This window comes from Cucurbita pepo, chromosome LG05 (assembly GCF_002806865.2).
Source record: "Cucurbita pepo subsp. pepo cultivar mu-cu-16 chromosome LG05, ASM280686v2, whole genome shotgun sequence".
Taxonomy (NCBI): domain Eukaryota; kingdom Viridiplantae; phylum Streptophyta; class Magnoliopsida; order Cucurbitales; family Cucurbitaceae; genus Cucurbita; species Cucurbita pepo.
Genome location: NC_036642.1, coordinates 2,337,037 through 2,356,139, shown reverse-complemented (window position 1 = coordinate 2,356,139; position 19,103 = coordinate 2,337,037). Strand labels below are relative to the sequence as shown.

At 37.2% G+C, this 19,103-nt stretch overlaps 2 protein-coding genes across 7 annotated transcripts; both read right to left on the bottom strand.

Moving 5' to 3' along the window:
• Positions 1 to 3,139: 3,139 nt before the first annotated feature.
• Positions 3,140 to 5,680, bottom strand: LOC111794867 (fatty acyl-CoA reductase 3-like). Its single transcript, XM_023677038.1, has 10 exons — positions 5,606 to 5,680; positions 5,422 to 5,525; positions 5,146 to 5,348; positions 4,973 to 5,073; positions 4,702 to 4,894; positions 4,395 to 4,556; positions 4,233 to 4,314; positions 3,881 to 4,150; positions 3,510 to 3,637; positions 3,140 to 3,384 (listed from the first exon to the last, which is right to left on the bottom strand). Exons 1-10 carry the CDS (start codon positions 5,664 to 5,666, stop codon positions 3,234 to 3,236), a joined length of 1,455 nt encoding a protein of 484 aa, XP_023532806.1. The 5' UTR covers positions 5,667 to 5,680; the 3' UTR covers positions 3,140 to 3,233.
• Positions 5,681 to 11,191: 5,511 nt separating this feature from the next.
• On the bottom strand, positions 11,192 to 18,718 carry LOC111794866 (protein HIRA-like). Of its 6 annotated transcripts, none has more exons than XM_023677032.1 (12): positions 18,569 to 18,718; positions 17,950 to 18,007; positions 17,271 to 17,392; positions 15,920 to 16,195; positions 15,410 to 15,661; positions 14,922 to 15,319; positions 13,763 to 14,804; positions 13,387 to 13,597; positions 12,985 to 13,225; positions 12,588 to 12,710; positions 12,342 to 12,459; positions 11,192 to 12,085 (listed from the first exon to the last, which is right to left on the bottom strand). In XM_023677032.1, the coding sequence occupies exons 1-12, from the start codon at positions 18,659 to 18,661 to the stop codon at positions 11,747 to 11,749; spliced, it is 3,273 nt and encodes a 1,090-aa protein (XP_023532800.1). In that variant the 5' UTR covers positions 18,662 to 18,718; the 3' UTR covers positions 11,192 to 11,746. The 6 variants fall into 6 exon arrangements, 5 of the variants coding, with proteins under 5 accessions (XP_023532800.1, XP_023532802.1, XP_023532801.1 ...); XM_023677034.1 differs by having other exon boundaries at positions 17,950 to 18,416; positions 18,569 to 18,674; XM_023677033.1 differs by lacking the exon at positions 17,271 to 17,392 and having other exon boundaries at positions 17,828 to 18,007.
• Between the last annotated feature and the right edge of the window lie 385 nt (positions 18,719 to 19,103).

Genomic DNA, 19,103 nt, shown 5'->3' with positions numbered 1-19,103 from the left:
CTATAGACCTCAGGGGAGGCTTTATGATATAGTTTGTTCGAGGGGAGGTGTGATGTCCCACATTGGTTGGGGAGGAGAACAAATCACCCTTTATAAGGGTGTGGAAACCTTTCCCTAGCAGACGCGTTTTAAAGCCTTGAGGGGAAGCCCGAAAGGGAAAGCCCAAAGAGGACAATATCTGCTAGCGGTGGATCTGGGCCGTTACAAATGGTATCAGAGCCAGTCACCGGACGATGTGTCAGCCTTCTCGCTGTTCTCTGAAGGAGGGTAGACACGAGGCGGTGTGCCAGTAAGGACGCTGGGCCCCAAAGGGGGGTGGATTTGGGGGCGGTCCCACATCAATTGGATAAAGGAACGAGTGCCAGCGAGGACGCTGGGCCCCGAAGGGGGGTGGATTGTGATGTCCCACATTGGTTGGGGAGGAGAACAAAACACCATTTATAAGGGTGTGGAAACCTTCCCCTAGCAGACGCGTTTTAAAGCCTTGAGGGGAAGCCCGAAAGGGAAAGCCCAAAGAGGACAATATCTGCTAGCGGTGGATCTGGGTCGTTACAAATGGTATCAGAGCCAGACACCGGACGATGTGCCAGCCTTCTCGCTGTTCCCCGAAGGGGGGTAGACACGAGGCGGTGTGCCAGTAAGGACGCTGGGCCCCAAAGGGGGGTGGATTTGGGGGCGGTCCCACATCGATTGGATAAAGGAACGAGTGCCAGCGAGGACGCTTGGCCCCGAAGGGGGGTGGATTGTGATGTCTCACATTGGTTGGGGAGGAGAACAAAACACCATTTATAAGGGTGTGGAAACCTTCCCCTAGCAGACGCGTTTTAAAGCCTTGAGGGGAAGCCCGAAAGGGAAAGCCCAAAGAGGACAATATCTGCTAGCGGTGGATCTGGGTCGTTACAAATGGTATCAGAGCCAGTCACCGGACGATGTGCCGGCCTTCTCGCTGTTCCCCGAAGGGGGGTAGACACGAGGCGGTGTGCCAGTAAGGACGCTGGGCCCCAAAGGGGGGTGGATTTGGGGGCGGTCCCACATCAATTGGATAAAGGAACGAGTGCCAGCGAGGACGCTGGGCCCCGAAGGGGGGTGGATTGTGATGTCCCACATTGGTTGGGGAGGAGAACAAATCACCCTTTATAAGGGTGTGGAAACCTTCCCCTAGCAGACGCGTTTTAAAGCCTTGAGGGGAAGCCCGAAAGGGAAAGCCCAAAGAGGACAATATCTGCTAGCGGTGGATCTGGGCCGTTACAGGAGGATTGTTGAGGATTGTTGAGAGGAGTCCCCCATTGGCTAATTAAGCTAATTAAGGGGATGAGAGGATTCATGAGTTTATGCTCAAAGTAGATAATATCATACCATTGTGAAGGTCCGCAGTTCCTAACAAAGTTACAAACTATTTTGGAAAATATATCCGTGTTGTGATTAACGAGATAAATGTCAGTGCATTTCTTTCACTGTTCATTGCTTTTCTGAATTGACGCATATCTTTGATGAAACTTTACCAGGTTCAACACTCTATTGTTGATATGAGGCCTCAAGAAAGGGTAGCAGAGGTAAGATCACAGGAGTCGAACTTATAACGTATCAATCTGTCTCCCCTCAATTTCATTTTACCAATTATCCCTATTCATAACGTAATTACTGTTCGCGTTTTCATATGATCTATAGCTTTTATTTGATTTTTCTACCCAAATTGCAATGTTTATTTAAAGCATGATTCTTAATGCAGGTATGGAACTGTAATGGGTGGCCTACTTAATGATTCCTTTGCTGGACCTTCATTAAATACCCCCTCCCTGCAAAACTACAAAAGGGTATGATAAATTATCTTTTTTTTTACCTTGATGATATTGATTATGGACCAAGCAGTTCGTCACTATTATGGAATTCTGAAATGAAATTAAATTGTATAGAGATTCTTGTCTTATTTTGACTCATATTTAGCTGAAAAATATTCACCAAGCAATTCGTGAATGGTGATGCTTTTTCTCAATGAAGAAGGTGGATGTGTGAGAAATCTTCTTTGATCTGTTATTTAGCCTTATTAGACATTATGCACCGGGAGGATGGAGTTTGTTTCGAGTTCTACTGAAGAAGCTTGAAAGAGTTGTTGTGAGATCTCGCGTCGGTTGGAGAAGGGAACGAAACATCCCTTGTAAGGGTGTGAAAATTTATCCCTAGTAGACGTGTTTTAAAACCGTGAGCTTGATTGCGATACGTAACGGGCCAAAGCAGACAATATCTGCTAGTGGTGGGCTTGGACGGTTACAAATGATATCAGAACTAGACACTGGACAGTGTGCCAACGAGGACGCTAGGTCCCCAATGAGAGATGGATTGTGAGATCTCACATCCGTTTGGAGAAATGAATGAAACACTCCTTATAAATGTGCTTTTAAATTTATTATCGATCAAAGAGATAGATACAAAACAATATCACAAAGTTAAAACAATTTCACAAAGTTAAAACAATTGTTTGTTAGGTTTATGCAACCGTCAAACCTCATTTAGCAAATATTGTCCGTTTTAGAAGTTAGTACGATTTTAAAACGTGTCTACTAAAGAGAGGTTTCTACACCCTTATAAGGAATGTTTTGTTCCCTTCTCCAACCGACGTAGGATCTCACAATCCACCCCTCTTGGGGCTCAGCGTCTTTGCTGGCACACCACTCGGTGTCTTACTCTGATACCATTTATTACAGTCCAAACTTACCGCTAGCAGATATTGTTCACTTTTGTCCATTATATATATTTGTCACCCTCAGAGTTGTACAATGCATAAGAGGATCTAGTCCTACTTCGACCATTGTCTTGCACCATCTAGTGACTGACTCTAAAACCGTTTGTAACAGCCCATCTCACCACATATTGTCCACTCTGAGCTTTCTCTTAAAAAAGACAGTAGGTTATTACCCACGTGCAAATAAATAAGGTGACGACCTTCAAATGTACGATCACGAGTCATGTCATTTGGTAGGACACAAATTTTTGTGTACGATCACGAGTCATAAAATTTTCTTTTTCTTTTTTGTATAAATCATTACAATAATGAGAATGGAATAATTAAAACGACTAATAGATTTATTTCATTTCACGTTCATAAAATTTTCGTTTCCATACAATATTTTATTCCCCACACACTTTATAATAAACATAATTTAATTTTTAAAAATTTGTAGAGAGTAATTGATCGATAAAAATAAGTAATTTTATTTTTCCAGATAAAATTACGATTATCTGATAACATGTTTAACAAGTCCCGGAAAGTGAATGTTCATAAAGTAATCTTCCCAGTTGATATCTTTAGGATCCATAACAAATGCTTCGTTTGTATCTTTGTTTCGTATATCATTCCTTAATCTCTCTGTGTTCGTATCATCAAATCTGTACATACGAAAACAAACAAGCATTAATCTTTCACATTGTTACATTTTCATCCTTATACGTTCATATATTTTCATTTGACCTCTAAAATTTAATATTATTTAAACGCGGAAACATATACTTACATAGCATTGAAGAAGAGATAGGGGCGATAAAGTTCGAAGAGACGCATCACCAAATTGAACTTCCTCCTCATATCGACGTATTTGTCTTGAAAAGAATGGCAAAATGCTATGTTTGCAAATTCGAGTCCCTACATAATTAAGTCCACTGCTAATAAATATTGTCTGTTTTGGCCTGTTCAAATAGTCGTCAGACTCACAGTTTTAAAATGTGTCTGCTATAGAGAGGTTTCCACACCCTTATAAGAAATGTTTCGTTCCCCTCTCTAATCGATGTAGGATCTCACAGAGAAGTTTTTACCCGTGAGCTCCATGTGGCCGAGGATTGAGATTATATTTTCCATCTTATGGAGTTTGTATTGGTAAGAACGTACCTTGAGAAAAATTAAGTAGCGAATGGCTAGGTATCTATGAAACTTAGCCATACTGTTGAAGAGGGTAACTTTTCCGAGTTTAATGGCTTTTCCATTTTTGTCGATCAACGGTTTCTGAGTGAAATATTGATAACTAAAACGTTGAAGATCAATATGCGTCATGGAATTTCTCGCTGAAGAACCCACGTGATAGATCGTTTGATCAGACGGCTGGTCTTCATGAGCTGCCATCGCCATGATCATTGTGTTTACCACTATATCGGCCGGAATCTGCATTTTTCTAAACTCGATCAATCTCGTGCCTTGCATTCAAATGGGTATTAGAAAAAATGTAAGAGCATACTCATCTTACCAAATCAAGGCTTGAATTGGTACCAGCAGCAAAGCATGTTAGCTTCCCTTTGGCATATCCAACAATAATGCTATCAATGGTCCTATCAAAATATGGCAATATTGTGGTTGTTTTAATGCTCCCCACCTACTACAATTTAAGACGTATTTTAAAAACGTGTACCTAACTCCCTCGACCCAACCCGGAAACGGTTCTTTGTAAGTACTCGTAACTATTGTTGGTCGAATGATGATCAGAGGTAGATCGTTTTTTAGGTCACCAATCGTCATTTCACCCATTGCCTTTGTGAATACGTATGTGTTCGGCCATCCATATAGATTTGCCCTGATCGTAAATAAAACAAAACAAAAAACTAGTTATTACAGTGTAACGGCCCGAGTCCATCACTAGCAATATGTTAGCTTCCCCTCAAAAATTTTAAAATACGTCCGTTAGATAGAGATTTTCACACCCTTATAACGAATGTTACCTTTCAAGGCCTAAGTCTTTCATAGTTTGAGTTACGAACTCTTCTGTAGCGCCGTTCTCTTTAAGCTGTTTTAATTTGTCCGCTACAATGGCTTGTTCTTCTTCAATGTCGAGCCCTTTGACGCCATTAAGAGACTCACCCATTTTATATGAACTTTCCAAGATGACTCCGTCCCTTTCTCCCGAAACATAAGCTTAAAAACCACAAATTTTCTTCCATTATTGAATATCTAAAATAAATGTCGAAACTAAAAATCGTTCGAGATACTAACCAGTAGATACATGAACAAGAAGCTTCAAATTACGACATTCCTTTGCAAACCTTACGACATGTTCAACTCCAATCGTATTGGTGTCAAGTGCTACATCGTACCTATCAAACACAAACATACAACAACGTTGTTCGAGACATTGAAACCATTTATGACACAACACGGGTTCATACCTTTCATCGAAATGAGTAGTTGCAGCTAAATTTATAACTATTTCCACTTGATTCTTCATCTCGTCGACCCAAATGGAATCTTTCAATCCCATTTGCGAGAGCGAGATCTCTCCCGGCACCAAACAAATCTTCTCGGAAATTAAGGTATTTAGATTTGCACCCCATTTCTTCCTCAAAACTTGGAACAAATCCTTCTCAATCACCTGCAAAATCAATGGTTTGTCGTGTTCAACAACAAAAAAAACATGCAAAAACTGTCCCTGTTAGGATCTATACCTCATTATAGAAACGTTTTTTAGCTTCAGTTTCATCAGCTGCTCTTAATAACAGGTAGAGTTTCTTCACATTTGGTTGAATCCGAAGAATTTTCTCGATTAAAACTGCATTCAAATGGGTTTTTTATGAACAATTCTTAGCCTCTCACAGAAAATTAATTGGATATTGGGTCTGTAATACTTACTTTTTGCTAGAAAACCAGTGGCTCCAGTGATCAAAACGGTCTTATTCTCAAGAAACTCCATTAGAGAGAGTGGCAGAGAGACAGAGAGAGAGGCGGAGAGAGAGGCAGAGAGAGACAGAGAGAGGCAGAGAGAGAGGCGGAGAGAGACAGAGACAGAGAGAGGCAGAGAGAGGCGGAGAGAGACAGAGAGATGCAGAGAGAGGCGGAGAGAGAGAGAGAGAGAGAGAGAGAGAGAGAGGCAGAGAGGCAGAGAGGCAGAGAGGCAGAGAGAGGCAGAGAGACAGAGAGAGGCGGAGAGAGAGGCAGAGAGACAGAGAGAGGCAGACAGAGAGAGAGGCAGAGAGACAGAGAGAGGCAGACAGAGAGAGGGGCAGAGAGAGACAGAGAGATGCAGAGAGAGGCGGGGAGAGAGAGAGAGAGAGACAGAGAGAGGCAGAGAGACAGAGAGAGGCGGAGAGAGAGGCAGAGAGACAGAGAGAGGCAGGCAGAGAGAGGGGCAGAGAGAGATTATGAATATAAATGGACACAATAGTTTAAACCCTATTGCATTGGTATATATAGAAGGTGTGATGATTTTAGGCACATGCTATTAATTTTTTTTATATAATTATAAAGGGTCGATATCAAAAAATGTAAACGTGGGTATCAATCCAAAAATGTAAAAGCAAACAATTAGCGGGAGTTATTACAAATGATATCAAACCCAAACATCGAAGTCTGCGCCACCGAAGACGCTGGACCCCACGAGAGTAAATTATGTGAGATCTCAAATGACTCAGAGAAGGAACAAAACATTTTATTACAATTGAGTATGAAAACCACTCCTTAGTAGACGCGTTTAAAAATCGTGAGACTAACCATAACATATAACACGTTAAAACAGATAATAGTTGCACGCTTCTACTAAAAATTAAATACTCAGTTTGATAATTAAAAAATAAAATAAAATAATAATAAATAACTGCCACATCATTGATGGTTGAACTCAAAAAAAACAGTTGAGTGTCTGAACCTTAAATGATGAGTCAGCAAACTAAATATAAAATTGGGCATTGCATTTAAAATCTTATTTTAGTTTCATATGTTATTTATGCCCTTACAACAATATATATGTATATATATATACACATATATATNAGCAACCAACCAAATTTCTTTTTTTCCTTTTTAATACATTGTTCAAAGATATATTAATCACATTCATCTTCGTCTCGTTTAATGCGTTTACTCTTTACGATTATGTTTTGAACCATAAATTATGATGAAGTGATATGGTACACAATAATACACGTATTGATCAGCTCGATCTAGCATAACAGGTAGATGATAATAATAAAAAAAAACGCACGATTGGATGATTAATGACCTTGTATTAGCTAAAAACGATCTATACGTAGAATCATAATACAGGAACGAACGTANTGATGATTTTAGGCACATGCTATTAATTTTTTTTATATAATTAAAAAGGGTCGATATCAAAAAATGTAAACGTGGGTATCAATCCAAAAATGTAAAAGCAAACAATTAGCCGGAGTTGTTACAAATGATATCAAACCCAAACATCGGAGTCTGCGCCACCGAAAACGCTAGACCCCACGAGAGTAAATTATGTGAGATCTCAAATCACTCGAACAAAACATTTTATTACAACAGAGTATGAAAACCACTTTTAGTAGACGCGTTTAAAAATCGTGAGACTAACGATCACATAAAACAAGTCAAAACAGATAATATCTAATAGCAGTAGGCTTCAACTAAAAATTAAAAACTCAGTTTGATAATTAAAAAATAATTAAAATAAATAAAATAATAATAAATAACTGCCACGTCATTGATGGTTGAACTAAAAAAAAACAGTTGAGTGTCTGAACATTAAATGATGAGTCAGCAAACTAAATATAAAATTGGGCATTGCATTTAAAATCTTATTTTAGTTTCATATGTTATTTATGCCCTTACAACAATATATATGTATATATATATACACATATATATACAATGTATACATCCATATTTATATATATATATATATATATATTATTAGCTTCATATTTACTTAATTTAAAATATACTAAGTTAATAAATAATTAACACAAATTTTAGTAAAAATCTTTTTTTAAAATCTAATTAATTTTTTATGTTTTTAAAGTGAAGGTAATATAAATATTTCGATTCTTATTATTTGACCATGAAATTAAAAGTTTATGGTAAAAATTAATAACATTTTTATTTAATTTTAAAGGTTGATATTAAACTATAAGATAAATAAATTGATAATAAACATTTGAGTTTTTTTGAGTTTTCTTTTTATAATTGAAAATAAATATTGATTTTACATTTATTAATGTCAATATCGATATTAAATTTATAGACATGTGAAAATATCGATGCAAAAAAAATAATATTTTTTAATAGTTGATAGACTAAAATTATAATTTTAGAAAGAAAAGAAAAGAAAATAATAAAAAATTTAACGTTCGATCAAATAAGAGGTAAATGAGTCTCGAGAATATAATGATTAAGAAATACTTAAAAGAATTTAGCGTTATTATCTATGTCAACAAAATATGCTAAAATGACGAATAATATTTATTTTAAAAAATAATTTAANAAAAATGTTCATCTCAAAATAAAAGAGGTCAAAGTCGGCCAATGAGACGATGGGAGATAAGCTTCATCGTCAAGAGGGAAACAGCCCGAATCACCAGTTAAGGCCCCTAAATGATCGCTCGGTGATAAAGGAGGTAGGGGTGCAAAGACACCCAGGAGGTTTAACTAGAAACAGCCACCCTTGAAAGAGTGCGTGATAGCTCACTGATCGAGTGCTCTTGCGCCGAAGATAAACAGGGCTAAGCGATCTGCCGAAGCTGTGGGATGTAAAAATGCATCGGTAGGGGAGCGTTCCGCCTTAGAGGGAAGCACCCGCGCGAACAGTAGTAGACGAAGCGGAAGGGAGAATATCGGGTTGAGTAACGCAAATATTAGTGAGGACGTATCCCAAACCGATATAAAGTGTGAACATAACCATTGAATTCAACCACCTACACCAATAGCCCATAACACAATTAAAGGACTGGGCAGGTTCAATCAATACCAAACCAAGCAACCAACCAAATTTCTTTTTTTCCTTTTTAATACATTGTTGAAAGATATATTAATCACATTCATCCTCGTCTCGTTTAATGCGTTTACTCTCTTAAATATAGTTACGATTATGTTTTGAACCATAAATTACGATGAAGTGATATGGTACACAATAATACACGTATTGATCAGCTCGATCTAGCATAGCAGGTAGATGATAATAATAAAAAAAACGCACGATTGGATGATTAATGACCTTGTATTAGCCAAAAATGATCTATACGTAGAATCATAATACGGGAACGAACGTGCTTAAAATTGGAGTTCATACCGATACAGTGTAGTCCATTTTTACTTTATAAAAATCAAGATCAAATTAGCGTTTGTTCGAAAAATATTAAGTGAATAATTATGTGAATGTTGTAGAAGATTTGGTGGGTTTATCACCACCACAAACCATAGTTTTCATTTGTTTATACGTTTGTCTTATAACGACATTTCACCAAATAATTTGAAAGGTATAATTCACGTGTAACGTTTTATGCTCAAGATTTCGATCAGGATTCGAAATTTGGATTCAAAATTTGATGGCTCCGACATTCTCCTGCATCCTATGTGACTAATAAGATACAGAATACTACCCGGGGAGTAAGATTCAGATTACCTTGTTGATCGAATATCTCAAGGCAAGAATATTCGTTTGAGATTCGAATCACTCTACAAGCAAGATCGATCGTGTCTAGCTTGAATGATTCTACGTGCAACCTAAACTACATAAAATTGCAAACAAACTTAGTCATGAACTAAAGAAAGCACAAATGCTCTTTTTACTGTATTTTTCAAGTCTAAACCTGGATGTATTTAACATTGGTACGTTATAAATAATATTTTTAAAAGAAGTCTTATATGGATAAAATATTAGATTAGCTGTCAATTGGGAATATAGTTGGATATTGGTGAAAGAAAATAATAAAATAATACTTTGATAATATTGGAAGATAAAAATTTGTATTTTATTTTCCTTTTTTCAAAATTTATTGCAATTAACGGCCCAGGTCCACCGCTAGCAGATATTGTCATCTTTGAGTTTTCTCTTTCGGGTTTCCCTCGAGGCTTTAAAACGTGTCTGTTATAAGAAGGTTTCCACACCGTGTTTTTGTTCTCCTACATATTATTTATTGTTTCAAAACCCAAAAAATAAATATATATTTCTATTAATTAAGTTTTGAAATTGGGAACGATCTAACCGGTCTACACTATTAACCCGTTAAATTCCTTTTTGGTTTAGGGTTGAGTTGAATTTTTGAAAACCGAAAATTTAGTTCAGTTTTCGATTTAACATTTTTTTTTATCGGATAACTCGAAAATAAATTTACAATCCAACCCTACCCTACTTTTAAAAAAAATAATAATAATATGTAACGTTAGTGATGACGTGTAAATATTTGATATTTGATTTTACGAGATTTTAGTTATTAATATAATATATAGAGCAAAAAAATTTAATTGTTGAGCTATCTTATACCTATAAGTTATAAGTTATGTGTGTCGGTGTGACATAAGAAATTATTTTTATATTCATCAATGTAAACTTTTCTTGCGAGCAAACTAGTAACTTGGGAGAAATAAACGAGTAAAGTAATTCAAAATGTATTTTGTTGACGCACTCGGTCGAACGTTTTAGTTTTGTTGCCTCTACTTACCTAATATAATATCGTATCTTACCAAATTATATAAATTAAACTTTGTTGTGTTTAATGTTCTTAGGTGGCCTAATGTCGTAGCTTACCAAATTATACGAACATGTTTATTTAGTCAATATAACATTAAAATTAAAATTTAGGTTAAAAAAATGGGTATGGTTGAAGCTAGAGTCCAAATGAAAAGGTTTGGGACAATAANTTTTTTTTTTTTTTTTTTTTTTTTTTTTTTTTTTTTTTTTTTTTTTTTTTTTTTTGTTCATATTAGTTTAAAACTATAACGAAAATGATTAATTTTTTAAGTTTTAATATTTATCATTAATTGTAATCTACAAATAACAAATGTAAATTAAATTAAAATCTAATTGCTCAAAATTATTTAAAAGTGACATAATAAAAAAAATAATAAATAAAAAAAGATAATTTTACTGTACAATTAAAAGTTTTTTCAAAATAGATTTATTAATGAATAAAAATCTAATTAGTTTAAATTATTTTAATAATTTGACTAGATAAAAACAAATGGTAAAAAATAATAATAATAAATCAAACAGAGATATTATATATTTACATAAAATTTTGATAACATTCTCGTGCTATACCAAACATAATTATTTTTTATTTAAAAATAACTCGTTCGACATATCGAGCAAAACCTCTCACCTAAATGACTTCAAAATTTTCCAGCACCCCAACAAGGTCTTCCTATGCTAATAAACCTGCAATGTCCTCACATCCTCCAAATAGCTTTAAGCACATAATGGAAGCTGGAAAGTAAAAGAAGTGGACAAGCAGCAGGTTAATGCCATTGTGGCTCGACTAAAAGCTTCATACGATGTCGAAGCCAGTTTCAGGAGCACGGTTCTTGATATATATCTAGAAGTTTTAATACGCATACGAACGTATGAGCCTCCGATATTTAACACAAATATGATACAAATGTTTGTAGCTAAATTTCGTCTCAGTTGCAGAGACCTTAGTAGGTCTCCTCGGGCTGTACTGATGTCTTTAGACTCGGGAATCTACGTCATACCGATATATGGTAATAAAAGTGGCTCTGAGTTATTTAGATTACAAATGTAGAGAAAAGAGAAGTTAAATGGAAAAGGGTTATCACTTCTAGCCACCACCCTAAGAATCAACTCTTGAATTAGAACTATTACTTCAGACGGATGGTACTACGGAAAGAATGTCCGGGATGGAAACCTTTTCCTATGCATATATGTATAGGGGACTGGTAAGCACGATCGATCGAGAACGAACCTGAAGAACGTAACTTGGTGTGATACATATGCTGCTTAATCGATGTCAGTTGCGGGATCTAGTTATGAATGTGATGGGGTCAATAAGAACGTCAGTTTTTCGCTTCCGAAGGAACTAGATCCTTTACCGACTCGCCCACATGAACCTGATCTAGAGGTGGAGCAAAACTTGTTGGAACCATTACCAATTTGGAGGAAGGCTTTGGATGAGTAACTGTGGGATCAGTTTCCATTTTCTCTGCTTGCTGTGGAGCAGATTGCTCGTGACATGGTTCCCGAACGCTTGATGTTGACGGATGGGAATCTTTTGGGTCGACATTTTCATACTCGGAGAGAAGATCCATGAATTCGTTGAGCAGTCGCTGGACTTTTCTATTTGATGCCATGGCCGGAAGGATATCTTCTCTTAGAAGTTTGTGCTTTCTCATGCCCTGCATAAATGTAAATCCGTGAGTATCATAAACTTCTTAGACACTAAATTCCTCATCAAGGCAGCCCCTAAGAACAGTAATATGAGGATATCCACATTGTGCTACATAACTAGTTCCAAACGCAAAAGATTTCGAGCCTCGACTTCGATGATTTAGATTTAAGCATAGAGAAGGTACTAAGTTAATCAGAAGAAACGCAGGAAGGCATCATGTATGATTAAAAAGCCATTTTCAGGACAGGTTAAGGATGTCTTACAAGCACACAAGGATCCCAGGCAAGATTTTTTGTATCTGCCAATGCATCTCCAGCCATCCCAGTTGGCGGTCCTAGTAAACTCTCGCAAACCTCGCGTAGTCGAGATTCATCTGCTTCTCTGTAACCAATGAAACAAGAACACCAAACACAGACATGTGAACTGAAATGCTGACATTTGCCATCAAAAGAGATGCTATAAGAAAATGTGCAAAAGCAAAAAAAGAAAATGTGTTGTATGTGAATCACCTTGCCAAAAAGCGTATGTATGATAGAAGCCATTGGCGATACTCATTAGGTGACTTTAATGCTAGCGAGGACGCCATCTGAGTCTCTAGGTGAGCACGTGTCTGCATCCCATCGTCAGTGACCCTAGGATGAAGAAACTAAACTCATAAACTCGACTTCAAGATTATGTAAATAAGATCAGGAAACTACTAACTAGGAACCTATCAGAATCAGAACAATAAGAAATTGAAAAACCCATCTTCCTTCCAAATCATTCATGCGACATTAAGAATCAAACATGTTGAGATCAACATCGCGATCGTGAAAATGAATCATCTCTGTTCCGGAAAATGTGAAAACAAACCAGAAGCCAAGTTTTTAAAGCTTCAGAACTATATGTTGAAAAGAAAGAACAGACCTACTCCAACCTGGCTTTCTAGCTAAGTATTTCCTGATATCAACCTGCAGTGCAGCAAGTTCTCCGCTCTGAATTGACCCCAAGTTCCAAGAGCTGGAAAAATTCGATGCAGGGAAACAGTCGTCTGCTACTCTCAGCCAACACATAAGGCTAGTATCGAAGAGAAAAGCATGGCGAGAGGCCAAAAGAACTAGAGGAGAACCAGATTTTGACAGCTTGGCAGATATAACTTTAATTGTGCCTGAAAGAGTGGAAGGATAAACCCTACAATCAGAAGGCATATTTCTACTGGAAGCAATAGAAAACACGAGAAAAGAAAACTAAAAAGAAACTTTGACATTAGCTTGCTGCTAGGGTACAATAACATTCCTAGATCAAAAGAATTCAAATGTTGAATGTTACCAGAATCTTTTGTAGATGAGTCAGGGTTCAAAGGAATTAATGATGCCAGCGAGTCGTGAAGGAGACAACTGCGGTTAAACAGATCCCATACGTACAAGGAACCTTTCCCAGTCACCAGCAACAATTTCCAGGAATCATCACAATCAATAAATGTAGCAGCAGATCCCATCATCATGGTAGGCATAGAACGTCTACCACACTTTGTATAAACCTACTCAAAAATAAAAACATGTAGATAAATTTGAAGCTTATATAATGTCATAGTACTGTATTATTATGTTAGAGTAATACGACTTCGATTAATTGACTCATCTAATGCTGCATTAAACATCTGCTCTATTGCCAAGAATGTAAAAATCAAATAGCCAGTAACTACCTGTACGCATCCATCTTCACACCCTACTGCCCAGAAATTTGCATTTCCAGCCAAAACAGTGACTTTCCCTGAGACCCTATCAGACCACAGAGTTTTAGATCCCTTAGTACAAGAAATAACTGTTTCTTTCAACATTGATGTGTTTCCGGCCCCGATAATGTCATTAGTAGCATGCTCCTTTGGTCGAGCTTCCAAGCAAATTGGCTTGGTATGTTCCCCTTCTTTCTTATCAAGCACCCTAATTGACAGTACAGAACTACAGGAAGCCAATGAACTTGACGACGTCTTCAAATTCCCAGAAGAATCCACCATCATGTTTACATCTCTACCTGAAGAGAGAGGAACCTTCTCGATGACTAAACTATCAGTGATTGTTGCTCGAGCAGTGACCCCTGGACGCTTCTTTAAATCAGTATGTTGGCTGGGCATTCCCCTCGCAGAGCTTTCCCTTAAACATTCAGGGGAAACGACACCATTATTCTCCATTTTTTGGTCAGATGACATAGAAGGGAAATCGAGTGCATTGCTACTCTGAATCCCACCAGACTTGTTCTCCTGCGGGACAGACACTCCAACTGCTTCTGGAATAATTCTCTTTCTTCCATCAGGCCTTCTATACTCTCTTTGCTTCACAGGACTAGAAACCTTCAGGGAAGCTGATGATACCTTATTTAAACCATCCCCACTAGCTCCCCCGCCCCCACCAGCTCCCCCGCTCTTCTTTGACTCATCAACTTGAGCCTCCAAAGTCTTTGAGGCATCCCTCGCATCAATTGAAGATTTTGCATGCGTCAGATTTTGTTGAGGTTCCGAAACCACTTTCTTGCTCGGGACTTGCCTCAATGAAGCTGCTTCAAGCATCAGCTGAGCTGGAGTTTCAGCTAAATTCACTTGCCGACCTCTAACATCACCATAACGACTTCTTTTTATCTCATCAAGTTCTGAATCTGGCAACCTCTGTCCAATTTCTTTCACCTCAAAATGAAAAGTCGCAACTGACCCATCCAAGGAACATGCAAAGAGTGAATATCCATCAGGACTCCTGCTCGAATATGAAAATTTGAAAATTATGGGTAGTAACAAATGAAGGTGATAGGTGAAAAAACGTAAACAAGATGTAAAGCAATTAAATGGTGTAGGCATATTTTCAGAATCATACCAAGATAAATCAACAACACTTTGAGTAAAGAAATGTTTGGCAACAAAAAGAGGGCGAGGACTTGCTGTCGTCCATACAGTTATTGTGCGATCCTGACTCCCAATTGCAATCACATTATATGATGTGGATTCTTTGCCTCCAACCTTCGAAGCTCCATTTGTCCACCCAACAGGAACAGACTTCATCTCATTAGCATTAGTTAAATTCCTCCGAAACATAGAATGATTGAATTTCACAACAATAACAGGAGCATTGTGTCCTAGGAAATCAAATGTGGCAGACCATTCCCCCCTCTCCAAAACTGGTGCAGAATGCCTGGGCTTCTGAAAACCATGAGTGGTAGTGATGAAATGTCCACAAGGAGACCATCCTAAACGTCGGAAAAACGTAGATCCAAGCTGGAAAAGAAAAACCACAAGAACATAAATATATTCTGAAATTATAACATTTTGGAAAAAAGAACCCAGAGATAAAATGAACAAACATACGGATTTTGTCCAGTGGCCATCAGTTCGGTGAACAAGGCTCCAGTCGCTTGTTCTCCATATAATAACTGTCTTATCATCCGATTGACTGGCTATGAAAGAGCCTATGGGATCCCAGGCAACTCCTTTGACAAGGCTAGAGTGGCCCCTCAAAACAGCTGTACAAATACCATTGCTCATATTCCATATGTGGACTGTGTTGTCTAAACTCCCACTCGCTAATAGCGAGTCATCTGGAGACCAGTTAAGATCCACCTACTTCATGCATTGAAATATAACTCCCAGGTTAGATGCCATCAATAAGTAACACGTTCATCACTCAGTATAATACTTCAATATATAAATAAGCAAATTAGAAACTACAACAAACCTACAACAGCAAGCAGTTTGATTTTTTTACAAAGAGACATAAGGTGCTTAATTCTCCCAATCTTACTTTTTTAAAAATACTGACTAAATAAATTCAATCAAACGCATGAAGTACCGCATAAAAATCAGAAGCTAAATCATTACCACATCAGCTGTGTGCCCCCTCAAAGTCATAGCAACTTTCCAGTTCTCGATATCTGGGGGCTCCCCACTACCAAATTCAGTGGTCCCTGAACCAGGTTTCTTTTCATGAACAAGAATTGTTTGATCATCAGACCCTGATGCCACATAACGACCATGCTTAGCCCATCTAACACAATTAACTGACCCAAAGTGATCACGAAGAGTAGCAAGAAGCCTCTGATTAGAATCATCGCCCTTTAAGTTCCTACCAACAGATTTCACATTCCATATCCGAACCTGCAGAGGTACAAGATGTAGTAAAAGTGATATTTTTCCTCGCATAATTGAATACAATTAGGAACTTTATGAATAGCAGAAAAATTGGGTTTTTCTTTTTCTTTTTCTTTTTTTCTTTTTTGTTAATTACACTACAAGACAGTAATCACATAACACGACCAACACCACAACAAAAATAATAAATCCTAACTTGCTAACATGCTTCAATGCAATTGTACTCTTGTACATCATAACTTGAGGCACATACATGTATATACGGAAGCTCAAATAAGGACTTTTAAGAAGCACACTCTCTGGCTATTCAACTCATAATCCTATGATAATAAAAAAGGAGTTAAAAACTAGTGTGGAGTGGGGCTTCCATCACCTAAAAGGTATCAAGTGCCCCTCATCTAGAACTGAGTACCGAACAAGATGGCCAAGGGATCAGACCACAACTAGTCATATGAAGTAAACAAATTTGGATGTTTAAGAGAAGGGGAAAAGATTTGGATTCAAACGGCCAACGTCTTATGGAAACTCTCATAAGGACTTTTCAGAAGCACTCTCTGACTATTCAGCTCATAATCCTATGACCAATCAGAATTACCTCCTCGGATCCATAATTGCCTCATTGGAGTTCAAAATTAGTGTGGAGAGGGGCTTCCAACACATAAAGGTATCAAGTGCCCCTCATCTAGAACCGAGATTTAGATTTAGATTTAGATTCAAAAGGCCAACCTCCAATGGGAGCATAAAGATATGAACTTTCCTATACAGATTCATTCCTTCATCCTAAAATCACGAAATAAGCAATTACCATTAACATGTAATGTAGTTTTTTCTGACAGAAGTAAGACTACAAAAGAAAAAGGAAACAAAACTCAAGAATTTCATACGATTTTATACAATCTAGACTATTCTTATCAACTATAAACTAAAGGGAAAGAGACAGTGTGCCACTACATCTGCGTTCAATTCGTAAAATAATATGCATTTTTCTCAGCACCCATTTAAACACAAATGGAAGTCGTAACATATTAGCCCCATTCTTTGCAGTCCCCCAACTGGAATAAAAAATGACAAGAAAAAGTACCTTGTGGTCACCTCCTCCAGTAGCGAATCTCAGACCACCAGGTTGGACATCAATCGAGAAAATTTGCATACCCTCATGCCTAACCCAACTAGGTTTTTCTGCAATCATTTCTAGGGCCGAACCCAAAAACAACNTATCAAGTGCCCCTCATCTAGAACCGAGATTTAGATTTAGATTCAAAAGGCCAATCTCTGTTTTAAAGTACCAATGGGAGCATAAAGATATGAACTTTCCTATACAGATTCATTCCTTCATCCTAAAATCACGAAATAAGCAATTACCATTAACATGTAATGTAGTTTTTTCTGACAGAAGTAAGACTACAAAAGAAAAAGGAAACAAAACTCAAGAATTTCATACGATTTTATACAATCTAGACTATTCTTATCAACTATAAACTAAAGGGAAAGAGACAGTGTGCCACTACATCTGCGTTCAATTCGTAAAATAATATGCATTTTTCTCAGCACCCATTTAAACACAAATGGAAGTCGTAACATATTAGCCCCATTCTTTGCAGTCCCCCAACTGGAATAAAAAATGACAAGAAAAAGTACCTTGTGGTCACCTCCTCCAGTAGCGAATCTCAGACCACCAGGTTGGACATCAATCGAGAAAATTTGCATACCCTCATGCCTAACCCAACTAGGTTTTTCTGCAATCATTTCTAGGGCCGAACCCAAAAACAACCCCTCCCTCCTCAGGCTGTTTCTTCCCAATTCATCGTTTTCGAACACCTTAACCCAATACTAATCAATAAGAAATTGCGTAAAAACAGAGCCATAACAGAACCCAAATTTCAAAAGAAAAAGGGTACACAAAATTCTAGTCTCGCAACGCGGTACTGTTAAGAACATACCGAATGCCGAAACAGAAACAAACAAAAAAAAGAAAAAGAGAAAAACATCCAAACGCTTTCAGCTAGGAACAAAATTCCAGGCTAGAACCCTAGAATGCGGACCAGAAGAGCCCTGGTCCTAAACCCTAAAGTAAAAATCAGCCAAAACCCTAGGTCGAATAAACCCAGCAAATTGAGAGAGAGAAAATGGGTAACCAAGCGAAGAGTAGCAAAAACGAAGAGATAAGAACTCGTTCCAACAGTCGGAGCTCCAAAACAACAGCGGCGTACGAAAATCAGACGCGTAGCTGAGAAGTGCAAAAGGTGGAAGAAAAGAAGCAAATCAGAGGTTGAAAAAAGAGAAGAAAGCTTTGAAATTGAAGAGACATTGGGTCATATTCGAATCAAAAGATGAAATGAAGAATTGAAAATCAATGAAACGGAAGGAATTAGGTTTTACGTTCTTCCGCTGCAAAATCTTTCCCTCGCATTCTTTCTTCCTACACTCCCCGCTTTTGCGGTAACCAAACGAACGCAGCGCGCCCTCACCCATATTCTGAATCGTTTCTCTATGGGAGCATCAGAATGTAGGTTTTGGCTGTGGTGGAATCAAAATCGTCCCTTTTTTTATTTTTTATTTTTTTTGTAAATTGCATTAATAATACCTATGANTTTTTTTAATAATACCTATGAATTTAGATCCCAATTAGAGGAAGATAAAACTTTACTTAATTAGGGTAACGTTATTTTGTTCATAACAATAATCTATTATTCATAATTCACCTGCCTACAAAATAAATTTCATTTACAAATACTTATTATTATTATTATAAAATAATTTTTAATTATGAGTTTAGTTATTAAACTTTCTTTTATTTAATATATTTTTAAACAGATTTCTCACCCTCTCAAATATTGAATATTTTTTTAATTTAAAATTAAAATTTTATAAGATATTAGATTGGAAATTCAAATAATAAATTAAACTCATGACT